Below are 22,380 nucleotides of genomic sequence, written 5' to 3'. Positions count from 1 at the left end.
CTTCTCCAAGATATCAGCTCTGAATCAGCTCTACATCCAAAATCAGCTGATAATATAATGCCTAGAGCCGTGTAGTATATGAGATACGGTCGTGTACAGATGCAATGATATACATGCGCTCATGTATGTTACTAACATGTTGAATTAAATGCAGTTTGCAAATATTTAATTATGCTATTGTGGTTTACAGTTTCCGTTGTATAGAGTTGACAGCTAACATGTCTATTGTGTATAGTTAAACACTAAAACACCCACTGTATGGAGTTGACCACTAATATATCCATTGTATGCATTTGACCACTAATTCATCTATTGTATGGAGTTGACCACTAATATATCCATTGTATGCATTTGACCACTAATTCATCTATTGTATGGAGTTGACCACTAATACATCCATTGTACAGAGTTTATCACTAATAGATCTATTGTATGGAGTTGTCTACTAAAACACCCATTGTATGGAGTTGACTACTAAAACACCCATTGTATGGAGTTGACTACTAAAACACCCATTGTATGGAGTTGACTACTAAAACACCCATTGTATGGAGTTGTCTACTAAAACACCCATTGTATGGAGTTGTCTACTAAAACACCCATTGTATGGAGTTGACTACTAAAACATCCATTGTATGGAGTTGACTACTAAAACACCCATTGTATGGAGTTGACTATGATTGCATCCATAGTATCTAGTTGTCTACTAACACATCCATTGTATGGAGTTGACCACAAACACATCTGTTGTATGGAGTTGACCACTAACAAATCCATTTGATGTAGTTGACCATTGAAACACCCATTGTATGGAGTTGACTGTGATTGTATCCATAGTATCTAGTTGACTACTAACACATCCATTGTATGGAGTTGACTGATTGTATCCATAGCATCTAGTTGACTACTAACACAACCATTGTATGGAGTTGACCACAAACACATCCATTGTATGGAGTTGCCCACTAACAAATTGTAGTTGACCACTGAAACATCCATCATATGGAGTGGACCACTAATACACCCATTTTATGTAGTTGACCACAAACACATCTGTTGTATGGAGATGACAGCTAACAAATCCATTTGATGTAGTTGACCACTGAAACATCCATTGTTTGGAGTTGACCTCTAAAACACCCATTGTATCAAGTTGACTTTGATTGTATCCATAGTAAAACATCCATTATATGGAATTGACAACTAACACATCCATTATATGTAGTTGACCACTGAAACATCCATTATGCTGCAGAAATGACATATTACCTGGACTGATTTGGTAAGGTGATCATTTCTCAGTAGATCTTTTGTTACAACTCTGTGGTCTTAAACTAAGTAACATAAAAGAGTAAAAACCAACACAATTTGTAACATTCAACAAATAATTTATTTTTCTAAAATACAAAGTGAAAGTTTAAAAGGAACTTACAGCTTTATGGGATTTACCCAGTCCTAAAAGTTCTATCACAAGTCTTAATGTACAAAGTTCAAACTGAATTCCATTGGTATTCCATTTAAATTCCAATATTGAATGTGTTGATGTGCTTGTAGTCTCCATTGGGATAATGTGCCAGTGGCCTGTATTGTGATGATGTACTAACAGTCTTTTTTTGTGTATCCAGGCCAAGAATATTATTGATGAGCACTTTGTATTTCCAGTGAATAATAATTTGAATAAATAAATAAACCCAAATGAAAAATTTAACAATAACACTGATTGTTCTTGAAAGATTTTAAGGCAAGAATGATTATCTTTTCCAGTAAACAATATGATATAAAAAACCAAGACACAATAACAGAGTCCAGATGTAGGTCAGCCTCTTCTTTAAAATATTCAAAGTTGTCAACACTTAGGAATTTCCAAGTGGAAATCTGCTGTCCTAGACTCAGGCCCAAATAAACATGTTTACCTCCATTTAATCCACACTGATAGAGAAATATTAGCTCAGGATTATGTTGTTCACAAAATAAATGTTACTGGTCATTTACACAGTGAACTTGATCTTAGACAGGGCAAGTACAAAGTACAGATGTATATAACATATAATCATGACGAAAGGCCAACAAATAATACAGATTAATTATACATAACATTTTGAAGCTGGCATTCTTGTGCATCACTCGTATACATTAACAGTTTGATATCAGCTGATCAAAAGCTTTCACTACACTAGAAGAGGAACAAGTTGGTGCCTTCACAAGAGAAGCTTGAATAGCATTTGAAGCTGTTAAAGGCATTTTTTTTCTCATTTTTGTAAAAGAATATCAATCATATCTTTTTTTCTTTCAATTATCAGCATTTGTCATTTAAATGTGTACCACTTTGGTGGTAGAATCTTCAAGCACAAAATCATGGGTTAATATTTTAAGTTTCCTTTGTTACATCAGTGTCATTTCAGATTATGAGATGAAACTTGCTGTGTTGGTCATGTACCACATTGGGGGTCCTATCTTTTAGGGTTAAGGCTACAAACCCATGTTTTATATTCCAGTAGCAATTTCTCCTTCACTTAATAACTTTTTTGACTTTTATGATAACTGACTGAAACTTAGTATACTTGTATGTCAGTAGAGAATATTTTGCATGCCACATTTGGGGTCCTGCATACCATCAAGGTCAGGGTCATAGGTATATATTTCATGGCAGCTTTTGTTGAAGCTTCAGATCTTTAAAGCTGTTAGAGTTTTAAGGATACATCATAGCACACATAATTTCTCTGTGTGATGGCATCCTGTGTATCACAGTCAAGATTTATCTTCAGGGTTAGGGTTCGTCCATTAATTATGTCAACAAAATAGGGGGGAGGGGGTTTGAAGAAGTTTGACTATTGTTGACATGGGGGAGGGGGGAGTTCAAGATAAATTGAAGTCAACAATGTTATTTTTTACAATAAATTTAATAAATCAAAAAATAGGAAATTAGTCTGTGTGTTGGTATGGCACACACTCGCCCGTCAACAGCCCACCAGTTTAATCCTAAACCGGTTGAGCTCTTGCCAAGGAAGTCATAGTCTTGCATCATCATATTTTGTTTTTATTCAATGTAGATTGTAGACTGTAGACAGATTTTTAAGGGAAGCTGTTACTAAATTCAAAGACTGCACTGAGCCATAGACATCTAAATAGTATAGCTATCCATGGACTTCTATTAAATAGCATCTATGTTATATGTATAGATGCTATATATATTGAAGTCCATGAGCTATCCCTCCAAGGATGGATAACTGAGCCTAGGAAACTTGAGAGCTTGACTATTATACAGTCATCTTTAACATAATACATAAAATAAATTATGTAGCCTACACAAGCATACAACTTCTTCAACGAGATCCAGTAACCTTAATGCCTTACAAATATTGTACACTTTGATAACAGACTCTTGTTCATTTCAGGCAAATGCCCCCCTCCCCAATTTGCATGTGCTGTAATATTGCGGTAGCCTATATACGAAAATGAACATTGCCCCCCCCCCCCCCCCCCCGAAAAAAAAGTTGAAATGACGTCCCTGCCGTGTACTCACCCGCGAATCTCATCACATACAATGAATCCACAATACAAGTAATTCCATCGGAAAAATGCACACACATTTAAAATATTCAATAATTTTGACACTGTCTGAATTCAGTGGATAAACATAACACAATCACGTAGTGGATGATGAAGCACATTTACTTTTCAGTACGTCCAAAGTCGGTAAAAGTTGGTTGCATTCTTAAGCGTTTTAAGCTGCCGTAGCGTTTGTAAGCACACACGTTGCTTGAATGGATCTGCAAAATCTGTCACCTCTATGTTGCTTCACAATTCATGTTGAAGAAGCATGTTCAACAGCACCGATAACGCGATCTTGGGCCTAGGCAATTACCACATGCTCCTCAACCGCAAAGAATTTGGCCAATATGAGTGGCTGCCAAAAGACAGAGAGAGCTGATGGCAATTATTGCTCATGGAGAGATGTTAAGCGCAGAATGGTTAGATGAAGATGATGTTGATTTGTCGGGTGTATCAGTTCCACCAGAAATTAATGAATCAGCCACTATGCCTATTATAACAATTGAGGAACATTTAGCTTCCCCATGGGAAGATGATGGAAGCTAGAATATAAACTCTCGATTTTTTCATGAATTCAAAGTGTTATAGTCAATTTGAAATCTGTTAAACAAGTAAAAAAATGTATTAAAATTTATTTGTAGACCTTTTAATTTCCATAATTCTATTTTTATCATAAAAGCCAGCTGTATAAAATATTGTTAGTTTGGGGGGGGGGTAAAATTTTATTAGGGGGGTCACTGAAAGTTTGACAGTTGTTGACAAGGGTGGGGAGGGGGTTTAAAAAATTGCCTAAAAATTGTTGACATAATTAATGGATGTCCCCTTACCGGTAAAATCTTTCCCTTTTCTTTACTTTACTGCAATATTCTCCTAGTAGCTACATCCCTTTTTCAAAGGGTCACAACCAGATATGATCATTGTACACTTTTAGGAGACAAAAATCACTGAATTTACTTGTGTTTCAGTTGGGAAATGCTGCTAAAACAGAGCTTGTCATAGACAACACTAAATCGGAATTAATATTGTCATAGACTACACTACATAGGAATATATCTTGTCATAGACAACAGTAAATAGGATTATATATTGTTAGAGACAACACTACAGGGTTTGAGCTTTTATTCCCTGCCATATTTGCAGTAGAATTTCATAATTTCATTTTATTTACCTACAGGTGAAGTTGCTGCCATACCATGCAAAACATGCCCAACTCAGAATAATGCCAAGATACAAGGTCAAAGCTGAGGGTGATGTGGTAAGTAGGTCTTATATCTTCAGTTCTGTCAGTTATTGTCCAGCTTGTATTGATGAATCTTAGGTATCTCATTTCTGGTGGCAGTCATTATTGTTGGTGTCTGCAGTGTCAAGATGTCAAATTTACATTTTCTGCCTGCAGGTGTTATTGTTGGTGTCATTAATGTCAAGGCATAACATTAAAGTTTTTGTAGTAGCAGCATTGTTGGCATCAAGAATGCCATTTTGCATGGTGCATTGTTAACTTCTGGTGGCAACATTGGTGATATCAACAATGTAAAGATGTAATGTTATGATTTTATGGTGGCAGGCATTGTTGTTGGTGTCTACAGTGTCAAAGTGTGATGTTAAAGTTTTCTAGTGGCAGCATCGTTGGCATCAAGAGTGCCATAATGTAATGTGCAGTGTTATATTTTTCTGGTGGCAGCATTGTGGTATCAGCAGTGTCAAGGTTTAATGTTTAAATTTTTAAGTGGCAGTAATGCCATTTTTTAATGTGCAATGTTAACCTTTTCTGGTGACAGCATTGTGGTATCAGTAATGTAAAGGTGTAATCTGAAAGTTTCTTTTAGCATTGTTGATGGCATCAACAGTATTAAATGTATAATACTGGTACATATTAAGGTTTTGTGTGGTGGCAGTATTGGTGGCATCAGTAGTATTAAATGTATAATATTGGTACATATTAAGGTTTTGTGTGGTGGCATCAACAGTATTAAATGTATAATATTAAGGTTTTATATGGTGGCAGTATTGGTGGCATCAACAGTATTAAATGTATAATACTGGTACATATTAAGGTTTTATATGGTGGCAGTATTGGTGGCATCAGTAGTATTAAATGTATAATATTGGTACATATTAAGGTTTTATGTGGTGGCAGTATTGGTGGCATCAACAGTATTAAATGTATAATATTAAGGTTTTATGTGGTGGCAGTATTGGTGGCATCAAAATTATTAAATGTATAATACTGGTATTTAGGCTTTGTGTGGTGGCAGCATTTGTGGCATCAATCAGTATCATGATGTTAAGTTAAAACTTGTGGTGGCAACACTAATGAGGCCAGAAACAGAGTTGGCTTGAGTATCATTGCATTGATGAATTGCAGTATATATTTTGGTGATTGTACATCACATTTAATTTACACAGACTTGAACTGATGTTCCATGATCCTATTAGAATCCGACAGAAACTAAATATCATGAACCATCTAAAACTAGACATTGTTATGTCTTTCTGTCCCTTTGAATGAAGTACACCATACAAAATAATCCCATTAGGGTTGTCTGATCAGTTATTTTTTACTGGATCTTCTCTCTCATCAAAATCCCATTGTATGTTCTGACACTATTTATAAGCGAGTTCATTGATATAAACAACTGTCAGTTACTGTACACTGTGTATATGTTTAGAAATTTTGGTAATATTTGCTTCCTTAGTGAATTCATTTATTTTGTGTAGGTTATGCATAAATAGGACATTAATATGTTGGTACCATATTTACTCGCTTATAAGTCAAGTCCTACTACAAACTGCACAGATGAAGATCTGCTGTCACATAATGCAATGGCAGATCAGGTTCTGTGTACTTTGTTAGGAGTAATCAGTAGACCAAACAACATAGACCCTGACTTGCCAGCACATTATGTGTTGTTTGAAGTTGGACTTAAATGAATATATATGGTACTTAAATTTGTTGGACTTAAATGAATATATCTGGTACTTAAATATGTTGGACTTAAATGAATATATCTGGTACTTAAATTTGTTGGACTTAAATGAATATATATGGTACTTAAATTTGTTGGACTTAAATGAATATATATGGTACTTAAATTTGTTGGACTTAAATGAATATATATGGTACTTAAATTTGTTGGACTAAAATGAATATATATGGTACTTAAATTTGTTGGACTTAAATGAATATATATGGTACTTAAATTTGTTGGACTAAAATGAATATATATGGTACTTAAATTTGTTGGACTTAAATGAATATATATGGTACTTAAATTTGTTGGACTTAAATGAATATATATGGTACTTAAATTTGTTGGACTTAAATGAATATATGTGGTACTTAAATATGTTGACTATGGAAAGAATTTCTGTTATTTAAACTATTTTTTTACAGTAGTGGCTGTATATTACTGTATATGTAAGGCTTGTCGAGTGAATTGATGGTATTTTTTTATATTAGTGGCTGTATATTACCATATATGTAAGGCTTGTCGAGTGAATTGATGGTATTTTTTATATTAGTGGCTGTATATTACTATATATGTAAGGCTTGTCAATTGAATTGATGGTATTTTTTTTGTTAGTGGCTGCATATTACCATATATGTAAGGCTTGTCGAGTGAATTGATGGTATGTTTTATATCAGTGGTTGTATATTACCGTATATGTAAGGTTTAATAAGTGAGTGCATGATATGTTTTACATTAGTTGCTGTATGATACCATATTTGTAAGGTTTGTAGAGTAAATTGAAGGCATGTTTTACATTAGTGGCTGTGTGTTACCATATATGTAAGGTTTGTAGAGTGAGTTTATGGTATGTTTTACATTAGTGGCTGTGTATTACCGTATATGTAAGGTTTGTAGAGTGAGTTTATGGTATGTTTTACATTAGTGGCTGTGTATTACCGTATATGTAAGGTTTGGTGAGTGAATTGATGATATGTTTTACACTAGTGGCTGTGTATTACCGCATATGTAAGATTTATTGAGTAAATTGATGGTATGTTTTACATTTGTGGCTGTACATTTCCATGTATGTAAATTTTATTGAATGAATTGACAGCAACAGTAGTGGCTGTACATTACCATCTGTGTAAGGTTTGTAGTTGAGTTGGTGGTATGTTTTACATTAGTGGCTGTATATTATGTCTATGTAAGGTTTATTGAGTGAATTGACAGTAACAGTAGCGGCTGTATGTTATCTTCTTTGTAAGTTTTATTGAGTGACTTGTCATTAATATGTTTTATATTACTGTATATGTAAAGTTTATTTAGTGAATTGACAGTATGTTTTACATTAGGGACTGTATATTGTCATATATTTAAGTTTGTACCCTGATGTGCTTGGGGTTCTGCAGAACACTTGTTTAGATACTCACACAGATCCCTCATCAGCACTGCCTAGCATTTGCTTTCAGTTAAATAAATTCTGATGTATTTTACAAAATCCTGATGCATATTTTCAAGTTTGTTAGCATACTGTAAATATTATTCATAATGAATTCAAACAAATTTCCCTAGCTGTTGAAATGAAAATCATTTATTTCATGCTGAAAGTGACATGGTATATTAAAAGATTTGAAAGTAAACACTTTTGTGACACTCACCATTCACCATCAAGAATCATGATTCATACCGTCAGAGATATTATTTTCTTCTTAGAGCAAAAAAGAAGTCTGTTTTCTCTAACAGTTGATACAAATTAACCAAAATTTTGACATGTTATTTAAATGACCTATGATGCATAGAAAATATATGAATTGTTGACTTTATTCTGGTATGGGCTAAAATATACAAAACCAGATGAAATGTTACTAATTTGAATCCAATTCGACTCCAGATACACAAACTGCTGACCACAAGTTGACTTGACCTAATATATGAAATGACCTGAAAACACAGGGAGACATGTTTTTCTCATTGAATTCTGATATGTCTCTTCAGGTTCAGGTGGATGATCAGATTGTGTTTGAGAGCATCAAGTCTACAGGCCAGTATCTACATGTCAGCAAACTGCATCTGGGAGACAATTCTCACTACAGCAAGAGGTAAGATGGAACACAGGTGCCGTAACTTCTCATTTCCTATATTCATTGAAACTGTGACGTCCTGTCGTATTGGGGTGGGGTTCTCCCAATATAATTTAATTAAATTAAATTGAAAGTTCCACCCTGGCTCGTTAGGTTAGAAAGTTAAATTAGTGATGATGTAGATTTACAGCTCTGAGCTCCCAGTCAGCAATGCCGACGGTTAAATTATAGAGAACACGAAGATGAAATTCAATCAATAACAATTTAATAAATGTGATAATTTAAAAACGATAACTTCCAATCACTCGTCTTTCCCTCGACCAAGTGACAGCCTAATTCATCCCGTGATTTACAGTGTGAGTTCGATTTTCCCCCTGTCCTTGTATCTACTCATCTATTTCTTCCCGCTGATTCTTCCTTCTTTCCGTTCCTCTAACTCCTCCTTTGTCTGTTTCCCTCTCTACTATCTCCTCCTCCTTCGCTCCAGACTTCAACTTCTCCTTCCCCTCTCTATTATCTCCTCCTCCAATTCCGCTCCCAGACTTCAACTTCACCTCTTATCTTTCCTTCCTTTCCTCCGTCTCTCTATCCGAGACAACGGGACCAAACTTTAACTGGTCTGTTCCTCAAAGCTTCCTGTGAAAAACCACAAGGCGTTAACAAATGTTTAATCGAACCTCACCTCACACTATATCGACAATTAACCATCAGATAGCTGTCACTGTTTCGGCCACGCATGCATACACATCGAAATTCCCACACACTTCTTGTTGGGTAAACAATGGCGTAATAACACAGTATCAGCGAATTGTTATACAGACATCAATACATTGCGTCACGTCAGTATATACACATATATATTTAATCTCATCGTACTACAATCTGACAAAATCAGACGCATGTCTGTACATTACAAATATTCAACAATGGCAAAATCTATAATCATATGAACATATGTGTTAGTCTACTATAAAATACCCACATAGTAAATTACAATATTAACTCTTACGACGGCTAGCAAGCTATATAATTCTTTACAAATATCAACTCATTTCTTCAAAATATGCAAACATATTAACAAAACAAAGTAATTCTTCGTACTACGATTCTAGTACTAATAAAGTATACATACGACCTACAATTAAAATGCAGTCGCATTCCACAAAGACCGAACAAATATCTACTGACCTTTTGAAGCTTTCTGTACTACTTAGACCTTCCCGCTCTAAGATTTTCCCGCCAATAACGAATGGCTATTCGGAGTTACGCTAACCTCTTCTCTGGGTGATTTCTCTCAGCGAACTAACTTTTGCCGGAAAACTCAGGGATATCATTCTACCCAAATCAAGGTCTCCCCCCATCTCGATTCTGATTGGGTGGCGCTGTGCCCCTGTCCAATCGTCTTAGCGGCCAGTTCAACCTGTCTGTCTGTTTGCAGGGGAAAGAAGTTAGGACACTCCCACTTCTTCAGGCAATTTCTTTTGATCTTGGAACATTTCGACACCTAGGTGATAATTGGCTGTGTGCAACTCCAATGTCTGGTCCTTCGATTCAAGCCACAACAATCTTACGTAACGGATTAGTGCTAGCCTTCGGCAATGTTCGACATCAAACAATGACCCGTCAGAATTACCTTGATTATACATGTTTCAAACTGGGCTACTCTGGGTCGGGGTAAACATGACAGAAACCTTGTGAAGCAGCCAACATTTTATAGAAACTGTGGGCCTTTTTGTGACAAATTGCTGTTGAAATCGGGTGCAATTTAGATAAAACTTACGGACATCAACATTTTGTGATTGTAAAATGAGAGGACAGATATTGAAGGTTAGACTGTACAAGATAATGCTCCCTAAAGGATTTCAGTCATACAGAACAGTGGAGAGTGTCCTGGATACACAATTCTATATAAATTTATCAGTTATCCATACAACCAGTTATCAAGACCAGATGTAATATATTGTTTCCTGATTGTTATGTGTAACTGGTATTTTACTTTGTTTAAGACGATGTCCTCTAATGTAAGAACACTTGCTCAATCAGCATACAGGAACTAAAACTTGTACTTTTTGTCTTTATGCTAATAATAATTTCTTAGTCATCTGTTTCTATTTATACCCACCTACAGTAGGTATTATAGTAATCCTTTTTCTGCCTGTCCACCTGTCACTCGACAGTGTAATTAGTCCTTGCAGGTTTTGATGGATTGCCATCAAGCCCAGTAAATGTTATATTCATTACCTGACGATGTGCATATCAACAAATCGTTTTGTCCTTGAAACTTTCATTAGATTTAATGCCATTATTTTGCCTTGTAAATTAATACGGTGTATAACAGAGTGTGACTAGAGCAGTCTGTCCTGCATTGTTTATGAACATTCTGAAACTTGGTAAATTTTATTATGTCCATCACCTGATTATATGGATAAAATTTACTAGGTTTCAGGGCATTCCATTAACACATTAACCTCTAGCAACAACTTAATGGGGCAGGAGGTAGTAGCCTACTGTCAAGCTCTGTAGCATCATGGTCATGCATGATACACTAAAGTGGGTGGTATTATAGAAAGGTAGATAGATGTAGCTCTATAATGATACCAAATAATCTGGAATATCTAGTTGCACTACAAAATACAGATTAAAAAAAACCTCATTTTTTGGACCCGACTTTTTTTTACCCAAAATTTGCCCGTGGTCGGAATCCGATTTTGTGTCCAGATTTTAGACTTTTTGGTCTCAGATCTAAGGCAAACTGGTATGAACTGCAAACAGACAGATGAGCCTTTGCAAAAAGTAGGATAAGATGGGCATTTAATATAAAGAGTGGTCTCCATACAAAAATAATGGCTCTGTTTAGCAGAAAAAAAAAAAAAGAACTCCAACTTTTACCCTTCTGCTCATGCGCGAGTCAAATAGCCAATGAAAACTGATGTTTCTAACACAACTAGGCAGTATGTTATTGAAAGATGACTGGGGATTTGGTGTTTTCGAGTCTATTCAGAAATAGCTTTCAAAATGTGTTTCCTACTCGATTTTCAGGCGAAAATGACAAAAACCTCCAGGGGTTAATGTGTTAAAGAGCAAAATGATTTTATTTATTGTTGGAGTTATTTCCCATTTTGTTTTGCAGCTTAATTGATATTTATGTCTTTGGCATATTATATGGAGGGAGAATATGGTGTTACTCATGTCCTGTATTTGACATGTTTGATTTTGATTGACCATTTCATATTCTCAGGTTTACTGTTATGATGCTAAGTTTTTAAAGCAATGTTTTTTTTTCTATTTAGTCTTCTTGTGATGCAACTTACCATTGTGATGCAAACTGTTAATACCATGAAAACTTCAGAATTGTGTAATATTTCAGTTATTTTCAATTGATGTCAGTTTCACTTTGATAATTACCTTTAATTAATATGTCACTTTTTAATGTGAGGTGCATTGCATGGAGATTTATTAAGCTGGACTACTGGAGTTGTCCTATTAAATATTAACTCATTAACCCCTGCCACTGCTATAACTCATCATACTTTACTGTCCTCATCTTCCAAATGCCACAATAACATGGCGCAGTTTACCTAGCTTGTATCCTGGGTGCCAAATCAAGAGTGGCAGTATTAGTCTAGGCCTGTTTCCCGCATGATGAATCAATACGGCACACACATTGGTTAATTTCAAGCCATTTCCTAATTATGCAGCAGTTTAACCAATACAGTTTTAGCTTACATAGAGTGAACATTGCTGAACAAAGGAAAAATTGACTTCAATAGCGGCAAAAATAATGGAAATATTTAGATTAGAAAATGATGAAAATTATGAGACTCATCCTCTGGGAGTAGACTTTTACTTGACAGACTCTAACGGAGTATTCACTCAAGGTTAAGTTTGCAAGAGAGATGACAAGTGGAATTTCTGTTTACATAAAATAGAATTATTTCATGTGTTGATAGTGTTAATTATTCAGTGTAAATTCATGATGGAATTTATGGATTATTCATGGCAAGAGAATCAAATTGATAAGTAAAAAATTAATTTTTATCTTTATGCGTGAGTTTTATTTCTGCATGTAGCATGAAATTTATACCATTAATTAAGGAAGTAATTGTACTGTAAACTACTGTGCTCTGTAAAAATCGGCAATCCTGGAGTGCTGTCAGCAGGTTTTAGGGATACAGGCACTGGTAAGGCTACCACTAGTCTAGGTGATCTCTCTGCAAGTATGCTATAGGGAAATGCATATCTGTTTGGTTCTGAGGTTAATGAGTTAAGTAGTAGTACTTTCCAAATATATTGTTGACTGCTCCGGTGGCCCTGTGGTTAGAGTGTCTGCCTCAGATGCAGGTGGTAGCTGGTTCGAACCCCAGCCAAGTCATACCAAAGACTTTCAAAATGGGACTAGCAGCTGCCTCGCTTGGTGCTCAGCATTAAGAGTTTTGTATTGGGACTGGTCGGCCTGGTGTCAGGATATTGTGGCTGGGTGGTCACATCATGCCACATGTCTGCGACATGATGCCCCAGTGCTAGACATCACTATAAACTGGCACACTGCAGACATTGTAGCGATACAACTGAAAGTTTTTAAAGCTTCATTAAAAATCCAAAAACACACACACACACACACAGTCACAAATATACTGGCTATGGGGGTTTATTCGTTGATATTACTGAGTGTCTATTGGGACATGTCTATTGTACTATCAATTCCCATTTAGTTGTGGGTTACAGATTGTCAGGGATTTTATCGTGAAGTCCACTCAAAGAATTATATCTATAATATGGTCTCATCAGGAGCAGATCCACAGATTTAAATCCCACCAAAAACTGATATCTACATATCTAAGCCAATCTTGAAATAACACCAGAAACTGATATCTACGTATCTGAGCCAATCTTGAAATACCATCAAAAATTGATATCTACAGATATAAGCAATGATAAAACATGACTGTAAAATTTTAATTCATTCTCCATACAGTTCCTAAAATGAATTCACATGCTAGGTTGAAATTCAAACCTAATTGATTTGCTCTTTCTACAACAAAACCTTTCGGTTAAGCATACCAACTGAATAAAAATTGCCTTGTGGTTGTAATTATACATTAGTATTATTTCAGAGGTGGGGCCAAGGGACTCGATGTGGTTGTAATATTTTTTAGACATTGGTATTATTTCAGAGGTGGGGCCAAGGGATTGGATGTGGTTGTAATTGACATTGGTATTATTTCAGGCGTTTGATTGAGTGACTGAATATGCATGGTTGTAATTAGAAAAAAGGTATTAGTTCAGGGCTGGGACTGATTGATTGGATATGGTTGTAATTAGGAAGAGGTGTTATTGAAGGGGTGAGACTAAGTGACTGAACATGGTTGTTGTTGTTGTGGGGTTTAACGCCATTTTCCAGCACAAGATAGGCTATACATGGCGGCCAGTATTAATGGTGGAGGAAGAACCTGGGAAAACCCCGGAAAGAACCACCGACCCACGAGAAGCTACTGGCAAGCTTTCTCATATACCCACATTGGCCGAACCCAAGACTCGAATGAATGTAGACAGAGGTGAGATGGCAGTGATCCATAACGGTGAGCGCTTTAGACCACTCAGCCACTCAGGGCCCCCGGTTGTAATGAGACTTTGGTATTATTTCAGGGATGGGACTGAATGTGGTTGTAATTAGACAATTATATTATTTTAAGGGTGGGATTAAGTGATTATGGTTGTAGTTAGGCACTGGTATTATTTTAGAAGTGGGGCTGAGTGACTCACAGGTTGTATTCAGGCAATACTATTATTTTCTCTGTTAGACTCAACTATTCACTGTAGCTGTAATTAGGCACTGGAATTATTTTAGGGTTGGGACTGTGTGACTCACTGGTTGTAATTAGGCAAAGGTATTATTGTAGGGGTGGGGATAAGTGACTGGTTGTAATTAGGCAGTGGCATTATTTTAGGTGGTTGGGAGAAGAGGTACTACTTCACTAATAGTAATTTTTTTATTAGTGCCCTTTGATGACATTTTTAACGTTCTATATTTATCAATCTGTCCTTCTTGCCATTGCCTTGGTTTATCTATCTGTCCTTTGGGCCATCATACAGGTTTATCCATCTGTCCTTCTGGCCATCACTCATAGGTTTATCCATCATTCCTTTGGGTCATCACACAGGTTAATGCATCTGTCTTTCTGGCCATCACACAGGTTTATTCATATTTCCTTCTGGCCATCACACCTTGGATTATCCATCTGTTGTTTCAGGCCATCACACATGTTTATCTGTCTGTCCTTCTGGCCATCACTTTGGTTTATCCACCTATCCTTCTGGCCATCACACATATGTTTAACCATCTGCCCTTCTGACCATCACACAGGTTTATCCATCTGTTGTTCTGGCAACTGTTCTGGTGATCTAGTGGTTAGAGCATCCGCCTTGGATGTGGGAGGTCGTGGGTTTGATCCCCGGCTGAGTCATACCAAAGACTTACAAAAATGGTACTAACAGCTGCCTTGCTTGGTGCTCAGCATTAAGAGGTTAGTGTTAGGACTGGTCAGCCTGGTGTCAGGATAATGTGACTGGGTGGGACATCATGCTACATGTCTGCGGCATGATGCCCCCAGTGTTTGACGTCACTATAAACTGCCACACTGCATAGATCATAGCAGTATGACTGAAAAATTGTTAAAGCTACATTATAAATCCAAATCACACACACACACACACTGTTGTTCTGGCCATCACACATATGTTTAACCATCTGTCCTTCTGGCCTTCACACATATGTTTAACCATCTGTCCTTTTGGCCATTACAGCTTGGTTAATCCATCTGTCTTTATGGACATCACACAGGTTTATCCATCTGCCTTTCTGGCCATCACACATAGGTCTATCCATCTGTCCTTCTGGCCATCACACAGGCTTATCCATCTTTCCTTCTGGCCATCTCACACAGGTTTATCCATCTGCCTTTCTGGCCATCACACATAGGTCTATCCATCTGTCCTTCTGGCCATCACACATAGGTCTATCCATCTGTCCTTCTGGCCATCACACAGGCTTATCCATCTTTCCTTCTGGCCATCTCATATAGGTTTATCCATCTGCCTTTCTGGCCATCACACATAGGTCTATCCATCTTTCCTTCTGGCCATCTCACACAGGATTTATCCATCTGTCCTTCTGGCCACCACACTTTAGTTTTTACATCTTTCCATTTGGCCATGACACCTTGGTTTCGTTTTGAGTTTCAGTCATTTCCAGGCACAGTAGTGGGTCATCAGTGTTCTGCAAAGACATTTTTAGTTGGATCTAAATATATAACTCTTCCTCTTTGTTTATTAGCACATCGGGACATATGGCTAAGTGGGTTTTTGGTGTTAGTCCTTCATCTGTTGTGTGAATCAGCATTGGCAACTTTTGTGAAGGTCTTACTTTTTATATATACAGTAAAAATGTATCAAAGAATATTGAATTTTCAGGTATGGAAGGTTAAAAAACAAATTTAAAAGTAAACCTCCATATTTGACCGTTAAATGAGGTTGATCCACCATCAAATATGGCCACCATATGTAAAGGAGAAAGCCTTAAAACCACTTTCTTTCAAAATCTGTTTTGTAGAACTTGACCAGATTTGATAGAAATCATTCTAGTGTAGATGCCTTTAGTTAAACACACTGTCAAATCATTCTAGTGTGAATGTCTTTAGTTAATGCCTTTAGTTAAACACACTGTCAAATCATTCTAGCGTGAATGCCTTTTGTTAAACACAATGTCAAATCATTCTAGTGTGAATGCCATTAGTTAAACACACACATATACATGTATGTATGCATATATGTGTGTGTGTATATATATATATATATATATATATATATATATATATATATATATATATATATATATATATATATATATATGCAATAAACTGACAATGAACTGTGTAAAACTAGTATCAAATTAGCCTGAGCACTTTTGACTCTTAACGCGTCTTTTTCAGAGGCAAATACAAAACAGAGACAAGACAAACCAATAAAATAGAAAAACTGTTGTGTTTGCAAAACTTTGCATGACTATTTCTACAGGAACGAAACCTTTACATTTATTGTTTCAATTAGTTTACTTCAGCTTGATGCAGGTGCTGACAAATATTTTATATTGGCCTCGAAATCAATGAGCCAGTAAGACATCTGTTATAAATTTATGTAAGCGCAAATTATATCCCGGATATTTCATTGTTGTATTAGTAATTATATGCTATTGGATCTCTAATAAGCAGATTTAGAGAATTATTTAAAAGAAAAATGTGTTGGCTGCAAAAATGTATTTTATTTGGGCATGGCTGTCTTTTTCTAGTCTTCTTGGTTGAAACCTCTTGGTTTCAAAGTTCTAAGGCAGTGTATGCAGTAAGGTTCCTTTTCTTTCCTGGTTTCAGAACTCCAGTTGGGGTTGTGATCAACTTTGGCTTCTTTTATCATTATCTTTCTTCACTAAATTTTGCAAAACTTGTGTAAATTAGGCAAATAAAATTTGATAATCATGTTTCAGTGAAATAGGTTACATTTTTGGGACTTGGAACCATTTGCTTTGCGATGCCTCTCATTTAGCTTTTTTTTTTTTTAAATCATACAGAGTGAGAAAAAAAATTCAAATCATGCTATGATCCACTCTGACACTCAACCTATACTACTATAAAAGAGTTGATGACTTGTGGTGAAAGAAGATGTGGCAAGGTATTCTGGCACATTGAAGAAGCTTATGAAAGAAAACAACAAGCTGTTACCTAAGTTAAAAAATCCTTCCGACTTTATTTGCTTTGTGAGTAATTAGGTAAAATTTACACATCGATAAATAGCATGCCATGATAATTTAAACCTTGAATAGTTTTTTTAAAATATCTTTTTACAGAGATATTATTAGTTATAACTCATGTACAGATTTAATAAATAGGACCTAAATGTAAAATATTGGGAAACAAAATTTAATATAATATTAAGAATTTTTTGGGGGGAGAATGGGATATATATATATATATATATATATATATATATATATATATATATATATATATATATATATATAGTAAAATTATGTTAGTTGAGAATCTTTTTTCAAATGGCAATGTTATGAAAGAGACAAGCATACTAAATGGCAATGTTATGAAATAGACAAGCATACTAAATGGCAATGCTATGAAAGGGACAAGCATACTAAATGGCAATGTTATGAAAGAGACAAGCATACTAAATGGCAATGCTATGAAAGAGACAAGCATACTAAATGGCACATAATGACTTTACAGATTTTGTTTAAGACTCTATGTTTTGTAATATTTAAGGATTGGGTCATAAATCAAAGACAAAAGATATCATTCATATATATATATATATATATATATATATATATATATATATATATATATATATATATATATATATATATAATTGCATGGGATAGTCTTAGATGAGTTTATTATGTGGAAGGAACTCAAATAGAAAAGAGGTATTATATGCTAGATAAAATGTGATAAACTGTAATATATACTTTATGTGCTCACTTATAAGTCAAGTCAGATTTCAAACAACTCAGACCGTGATCTGCCATTGCATAATTCTTTGACAGATCTGGGTCTGTATTGTTTGTTCTACTGATTACTCCTAACAGATGGCATAGACCCAGATGTGCAATCGCGTCATGTTACAGCACATCTGAATCTGTGAAGTTCATAGTTGGACTCAAACTATAAGTGAGGATATATGGTATGTTTATTATTTGTAAAAATTCTTTATATACTGAATGACAATATGCATTATAATAACTTTGAATCAGAGGAAGATTGAGTACATTTGGCAGCAGTATAATTTAGAATGATGTAAACACAAACATGTCATACAAGTATAATGCTTACAATTTTGTGAGATCGACTAGGTCATTGACCCTTATCAGTCTAATGTGGGGGATAATTGTCTAAAAACTGTAAATACTGCATACATTTGTGTGAGGTTAACTGAGTTCCCTGACCCTTGTCAGTCAGATATGGGAATAATTAAGTGTCAAAAAATATACAACTATTGCTTACAATTTGTGAGATTGACTGAGTTCCCTGACCCTTGTCATTCAAATATGGGTGATAATTAAGTGCCTGCAAGACTATGAATATTGCTTTATGTATTTTCCATCTTCTGAAATAAATACCTCTGACAGGTGATTAAACCTTTACAATAATGATTGATTGATTGATTGATTAACTGATTGATTGATTGACCAATAGATTAATTATATTATGCAGTGAAATCTGAGTGGAAGAGAGGACAAGGAATAACAGATTTGTCCCTGGTTGACAGCTTACCTTGTGAAACAAAAGCGAAATTAACTTGAGAGAATTATATTGATGTGGTTTCTTATAAACATGTGTCTTTATATGGAAGTGTCTACTATGGCAGTTTGCTCTATATGTTAGCTTGACAAATGTCCACAACATCATCTCAATCACAGAGTATCAAGATAGAGTTACAAATTCACCAGTTTTAATTTATTTTCTGAAAACTAATCCTTTGTATTTTGTTATAAAAGAAATCTCCCCAAATTATTTTTTTAACAAAATAAACTTTGTAATAATCAGGCATGTAATAATGAGGTAGCACTAATTTGTATAACTATGGAACTGTTGATAAGTAAATTGTAATGTAGGATTACATTGTAAATGAGCCATCATTATTCAGCATGGATGAAATGCAGTTTTTAATTTGTTCTTTAAAAATGACTTTGTGTTTATAATTTGACTTAATGAAATTCATGTTGCAGTTTGAACTGTTTTGCTAGCAATACCATGACGATGATGAAATTGAACCTTTTCACAGGTGTGCCGAAACAGCATGTCCATGTGTAATGACCAATAGCTTTGTAATTTTACAAAGCAAATGAATTGTTACAAAAAAGCCTGAAACATTTTTTGTGTTTGTTGTTATTGGTTTATTGCTCCAATGATTATGTTAAATTTTTGCATTTAACTAAATTTAACTCCAAGTCACTATTTTATGTACAGTCATCAAACCTGATAATTTTGGTCATTGTCAGGGATAATACTTACAACAGTCAAAGATGGTCAAGTTTTTGCAATTAAATCAGTTTCTCTGACACAGTTATGATCTGTACGTGTGCATACATTGTGGTGGGTACTGCATACCACAGGCAGAGTGTCACCTTGTTATGTACTTTTGATTTGTCATTGACGTTTTTTTTGGATCTAGCTGAATTTTTCTGACATTATATATACAGTCAAGAAACTTGATGGATATATTGATCTTCAATATTCTTCACTATCAAAGGAAGTAGGTGTTATTAGTCATGCTTTTGCGTTTTATTGCTTTAGTGTTTTATTTTAGTGTGCTATTGCTGTAGTGTTTTATTTTTGCATTTAGTTCCTTTTTGTTGATATGCATTAGAAGTATACAGTGAATCACTTTTCTTGCTGCTGTTATTTATTATATTCAGTTTTCCATTTATTTCCATTTTTCTGACACTATTGTATATACATGTACAGTCATGAAAATTAATGAGTGCATTCATCATAAGGGTATAGTATGTTTGTATGTTTTGGTATTTGTATGTTTAAGTGAATACATCTGTTTAGTAACTTTTACTTTTCACTTATTATATTATTATTTTGGACTCCATTTGTCTGATATCATTGCTTGGACAGTGCACATCATGTAACTTGAAAGGGTATTCACTTCTTTCACTAATATTCACACTTTTAAAAAGTAGGTTACAGTGACCTAGTTTGCTTGCTTTGGTGACTTATTTGGAAGATGCCCTGGCATAACGATTAAAACATTGTATTTTGCACAATTCATGTTTAAAAGAGGTTAAACTTTAGGATATATTTGATAGTAAAGTAATATTGATCTGTTTATTGCAGCTATGAATTAAATTTGTCAGTCCAGCAGTCTGGTTTCACAGTCTACAGGAGATACAAACCTGCCCCAGATGATGACAAGAAAGTTAAGGTCAGAAGATGAGATTAATCTTATTTTTCAAATATTTAGACATTTTGGTTTACATATCCAGTAACAATTGTTTTATTATTGACCTCCCTCATATAATGTATGGACACACAGTTGTGAAGACCATTATAATCAGATCTGTCTTGGCTAGATGTGACCGCAGATCTGTCTTGGCTTGATGTGACTGCATATCTGTCTGGGCAAGAGGTGACTGCAGATCTGTCTGGGCAAGATGTGACTGCAGATCTGTCTGGGCAAGATGTGACTGCAGATCTGTCTGGGCAAGATGTGACTGCAGATCTGTCTGGGCTTGATGTGACTGCAGATCTGTCTGGGCTAGATGTGACTGCAGATCTGTCTGAGCTAGATGTGACTGCAGATCTGTCTGGGCTTGATGTGACTGCAGATCTGTCTGGGCTAGATGTGACTGCATATCTTTCTGGGCTAGACGTGACTGCAGGTCTGTCTGGGCTTGATGTGACTGCAGATCTGTTTGGGTTTGGTGTGACTGCAGATCTGTCTGGGCTTGATGTGACTGCAGATCTGTATAGATGCTGTTATAGATGCATAATATGTATAGGTTATTATTATTGAACAATATTGGACATATGGGTCATATGGAGCAGCTAGGATGCCCGAGTTTGAAAGGACATTTTATGCCACCTGAATGAGGGCCCAGTATTTTTTAATTCTCGGTCAATAACATTTTTATTATATACTTAAAAACAATGATATTAATCATTCAGTTCTGTTAAAGGAATAATACAATTTAAACAAAAGAGTATTTCAACATTTATTAAACATTTTTGCATTTAATGAATTAGTGAATGAACACTGCACAGTAATTCATGCTACTGTATTGCTATGGAGGCATGTGTGTACATTGGGCTATTCTCATTCAACACTGAATGAAAGTTAGTTTGTTATAGAGGATGGAATGTCATGTAACTAAAGGAACACAAGAAAATATTGATAGTAGAAAAAAATTATTGAAGCTGTACATCAATGAAATTTGAAGATACCATTATGAAAAGATGGGACAGAAATATTTAATCTTAGTATTCTTGTAATTGTCATGGTGGTGGGTAAAATGGAAAGTGCAGTGTGTGTCATGATTGTTGGGAGGTTATTGTGATCCATTGGTTGTGGATAATACCTATAAAAAAAAAGATTTTGGTTAATTTTGGAATCTTGTGTTTCTTTAAAATCCAAGTAAAGGATAAAACATTGGGATTTAGAGTGGATACAAGTTTACTGTTTACATGAACTGGAAGTCGTTGACAAATACATTCTGTTTATCAAAAAGTCAGTCAAACACCCTCTCTCTCTTGTACTAACAACAGCGACCTTGCAACCGCTAGCTGTCCATTTACAGCATTTTTATAAATCATTTTTGATTTTGTTCCTTGCAATTTAAATCCTTTGATGTGATCAGGGTTTCTTTAATTTGGATGCAAGATATTTTTATTTTGATGAGATATCTACTGATTCTTCAGCACTGGTGTCAGGTAGAAGGAGTTACTGGTCATAGGTCTTTTGGCATGGTCAGTATTCCATGTTTCTGTCACCTGTTTTGATTTAGCCTTATGGCATGGTCAATATTCCATGTTTCTGTCACCTGTTTTGATTTAGCCTTATGGCATGGTCAGTATTCCATGTTTCTGTCACCTGTTTTGATTTAGCCTTATGGCATAGTCAGTATTCCATGTTTCTGTCACCTGTTTTGATTTAGCCTTTTGGCATGGTCAGTATTCCATGTTTCTGTCACCTGTTTTGATTTAGCCTTATGGCATGGTCAGTAT

The 22,380-nt window shown here is 35.2% G+C and overlaps 1 protein-coding gene across 1 annotated transcript in view; it reads left to right on the top strand.

The window, feature by feature from the left end:
* The window catches only part of LOC149798873 (inositol 1,4,5-trisphosphate-gated calcium channel ITPR2-like), a 367,714-nt gene that overhangs the window by 34,739 nt on the left and 310,595 nt on the right, over positions 1–22,380 (top strand). Inside the window, exons 6-8 of the mRNA XM_089957788.1 lie at positions 4,727–4,807; positions 8,499–8,602; positions 20,494–20,581. Coding sequence (XP_089813914.1) covers positions 4,727–4,807; positions 8,499–8,602; positions 20,494–20,581 — 273 coding nt within the window. The remainder of the gene's footprint in view (positions 1–4,726; positions 4,808–8,498; positions 8,603–20,493; positions 20,582–22,380) is intronic.

Source organism: Sinohyriopsis cumingii, chromosome 5, assembly GCF_028554795.1.
Source record: "Sinohyriopsis cumingii isolate HCF-2022 chromosome 5, ASM2855479v2, whole genome shotgun sequence".
Classification (NCBI taxonomy): domain Eukaryota; kingdom Metazoa; phylum Mollusca; class Bivalvia; order Unionida; family Unionidae; genus Sinohyriopsis; species Sinohyriopsis cumingii.
Note: the sequence above shows the minus strand (reverse complement) of the source record. Positions and strands in the feature narration are given on the sequence as shown.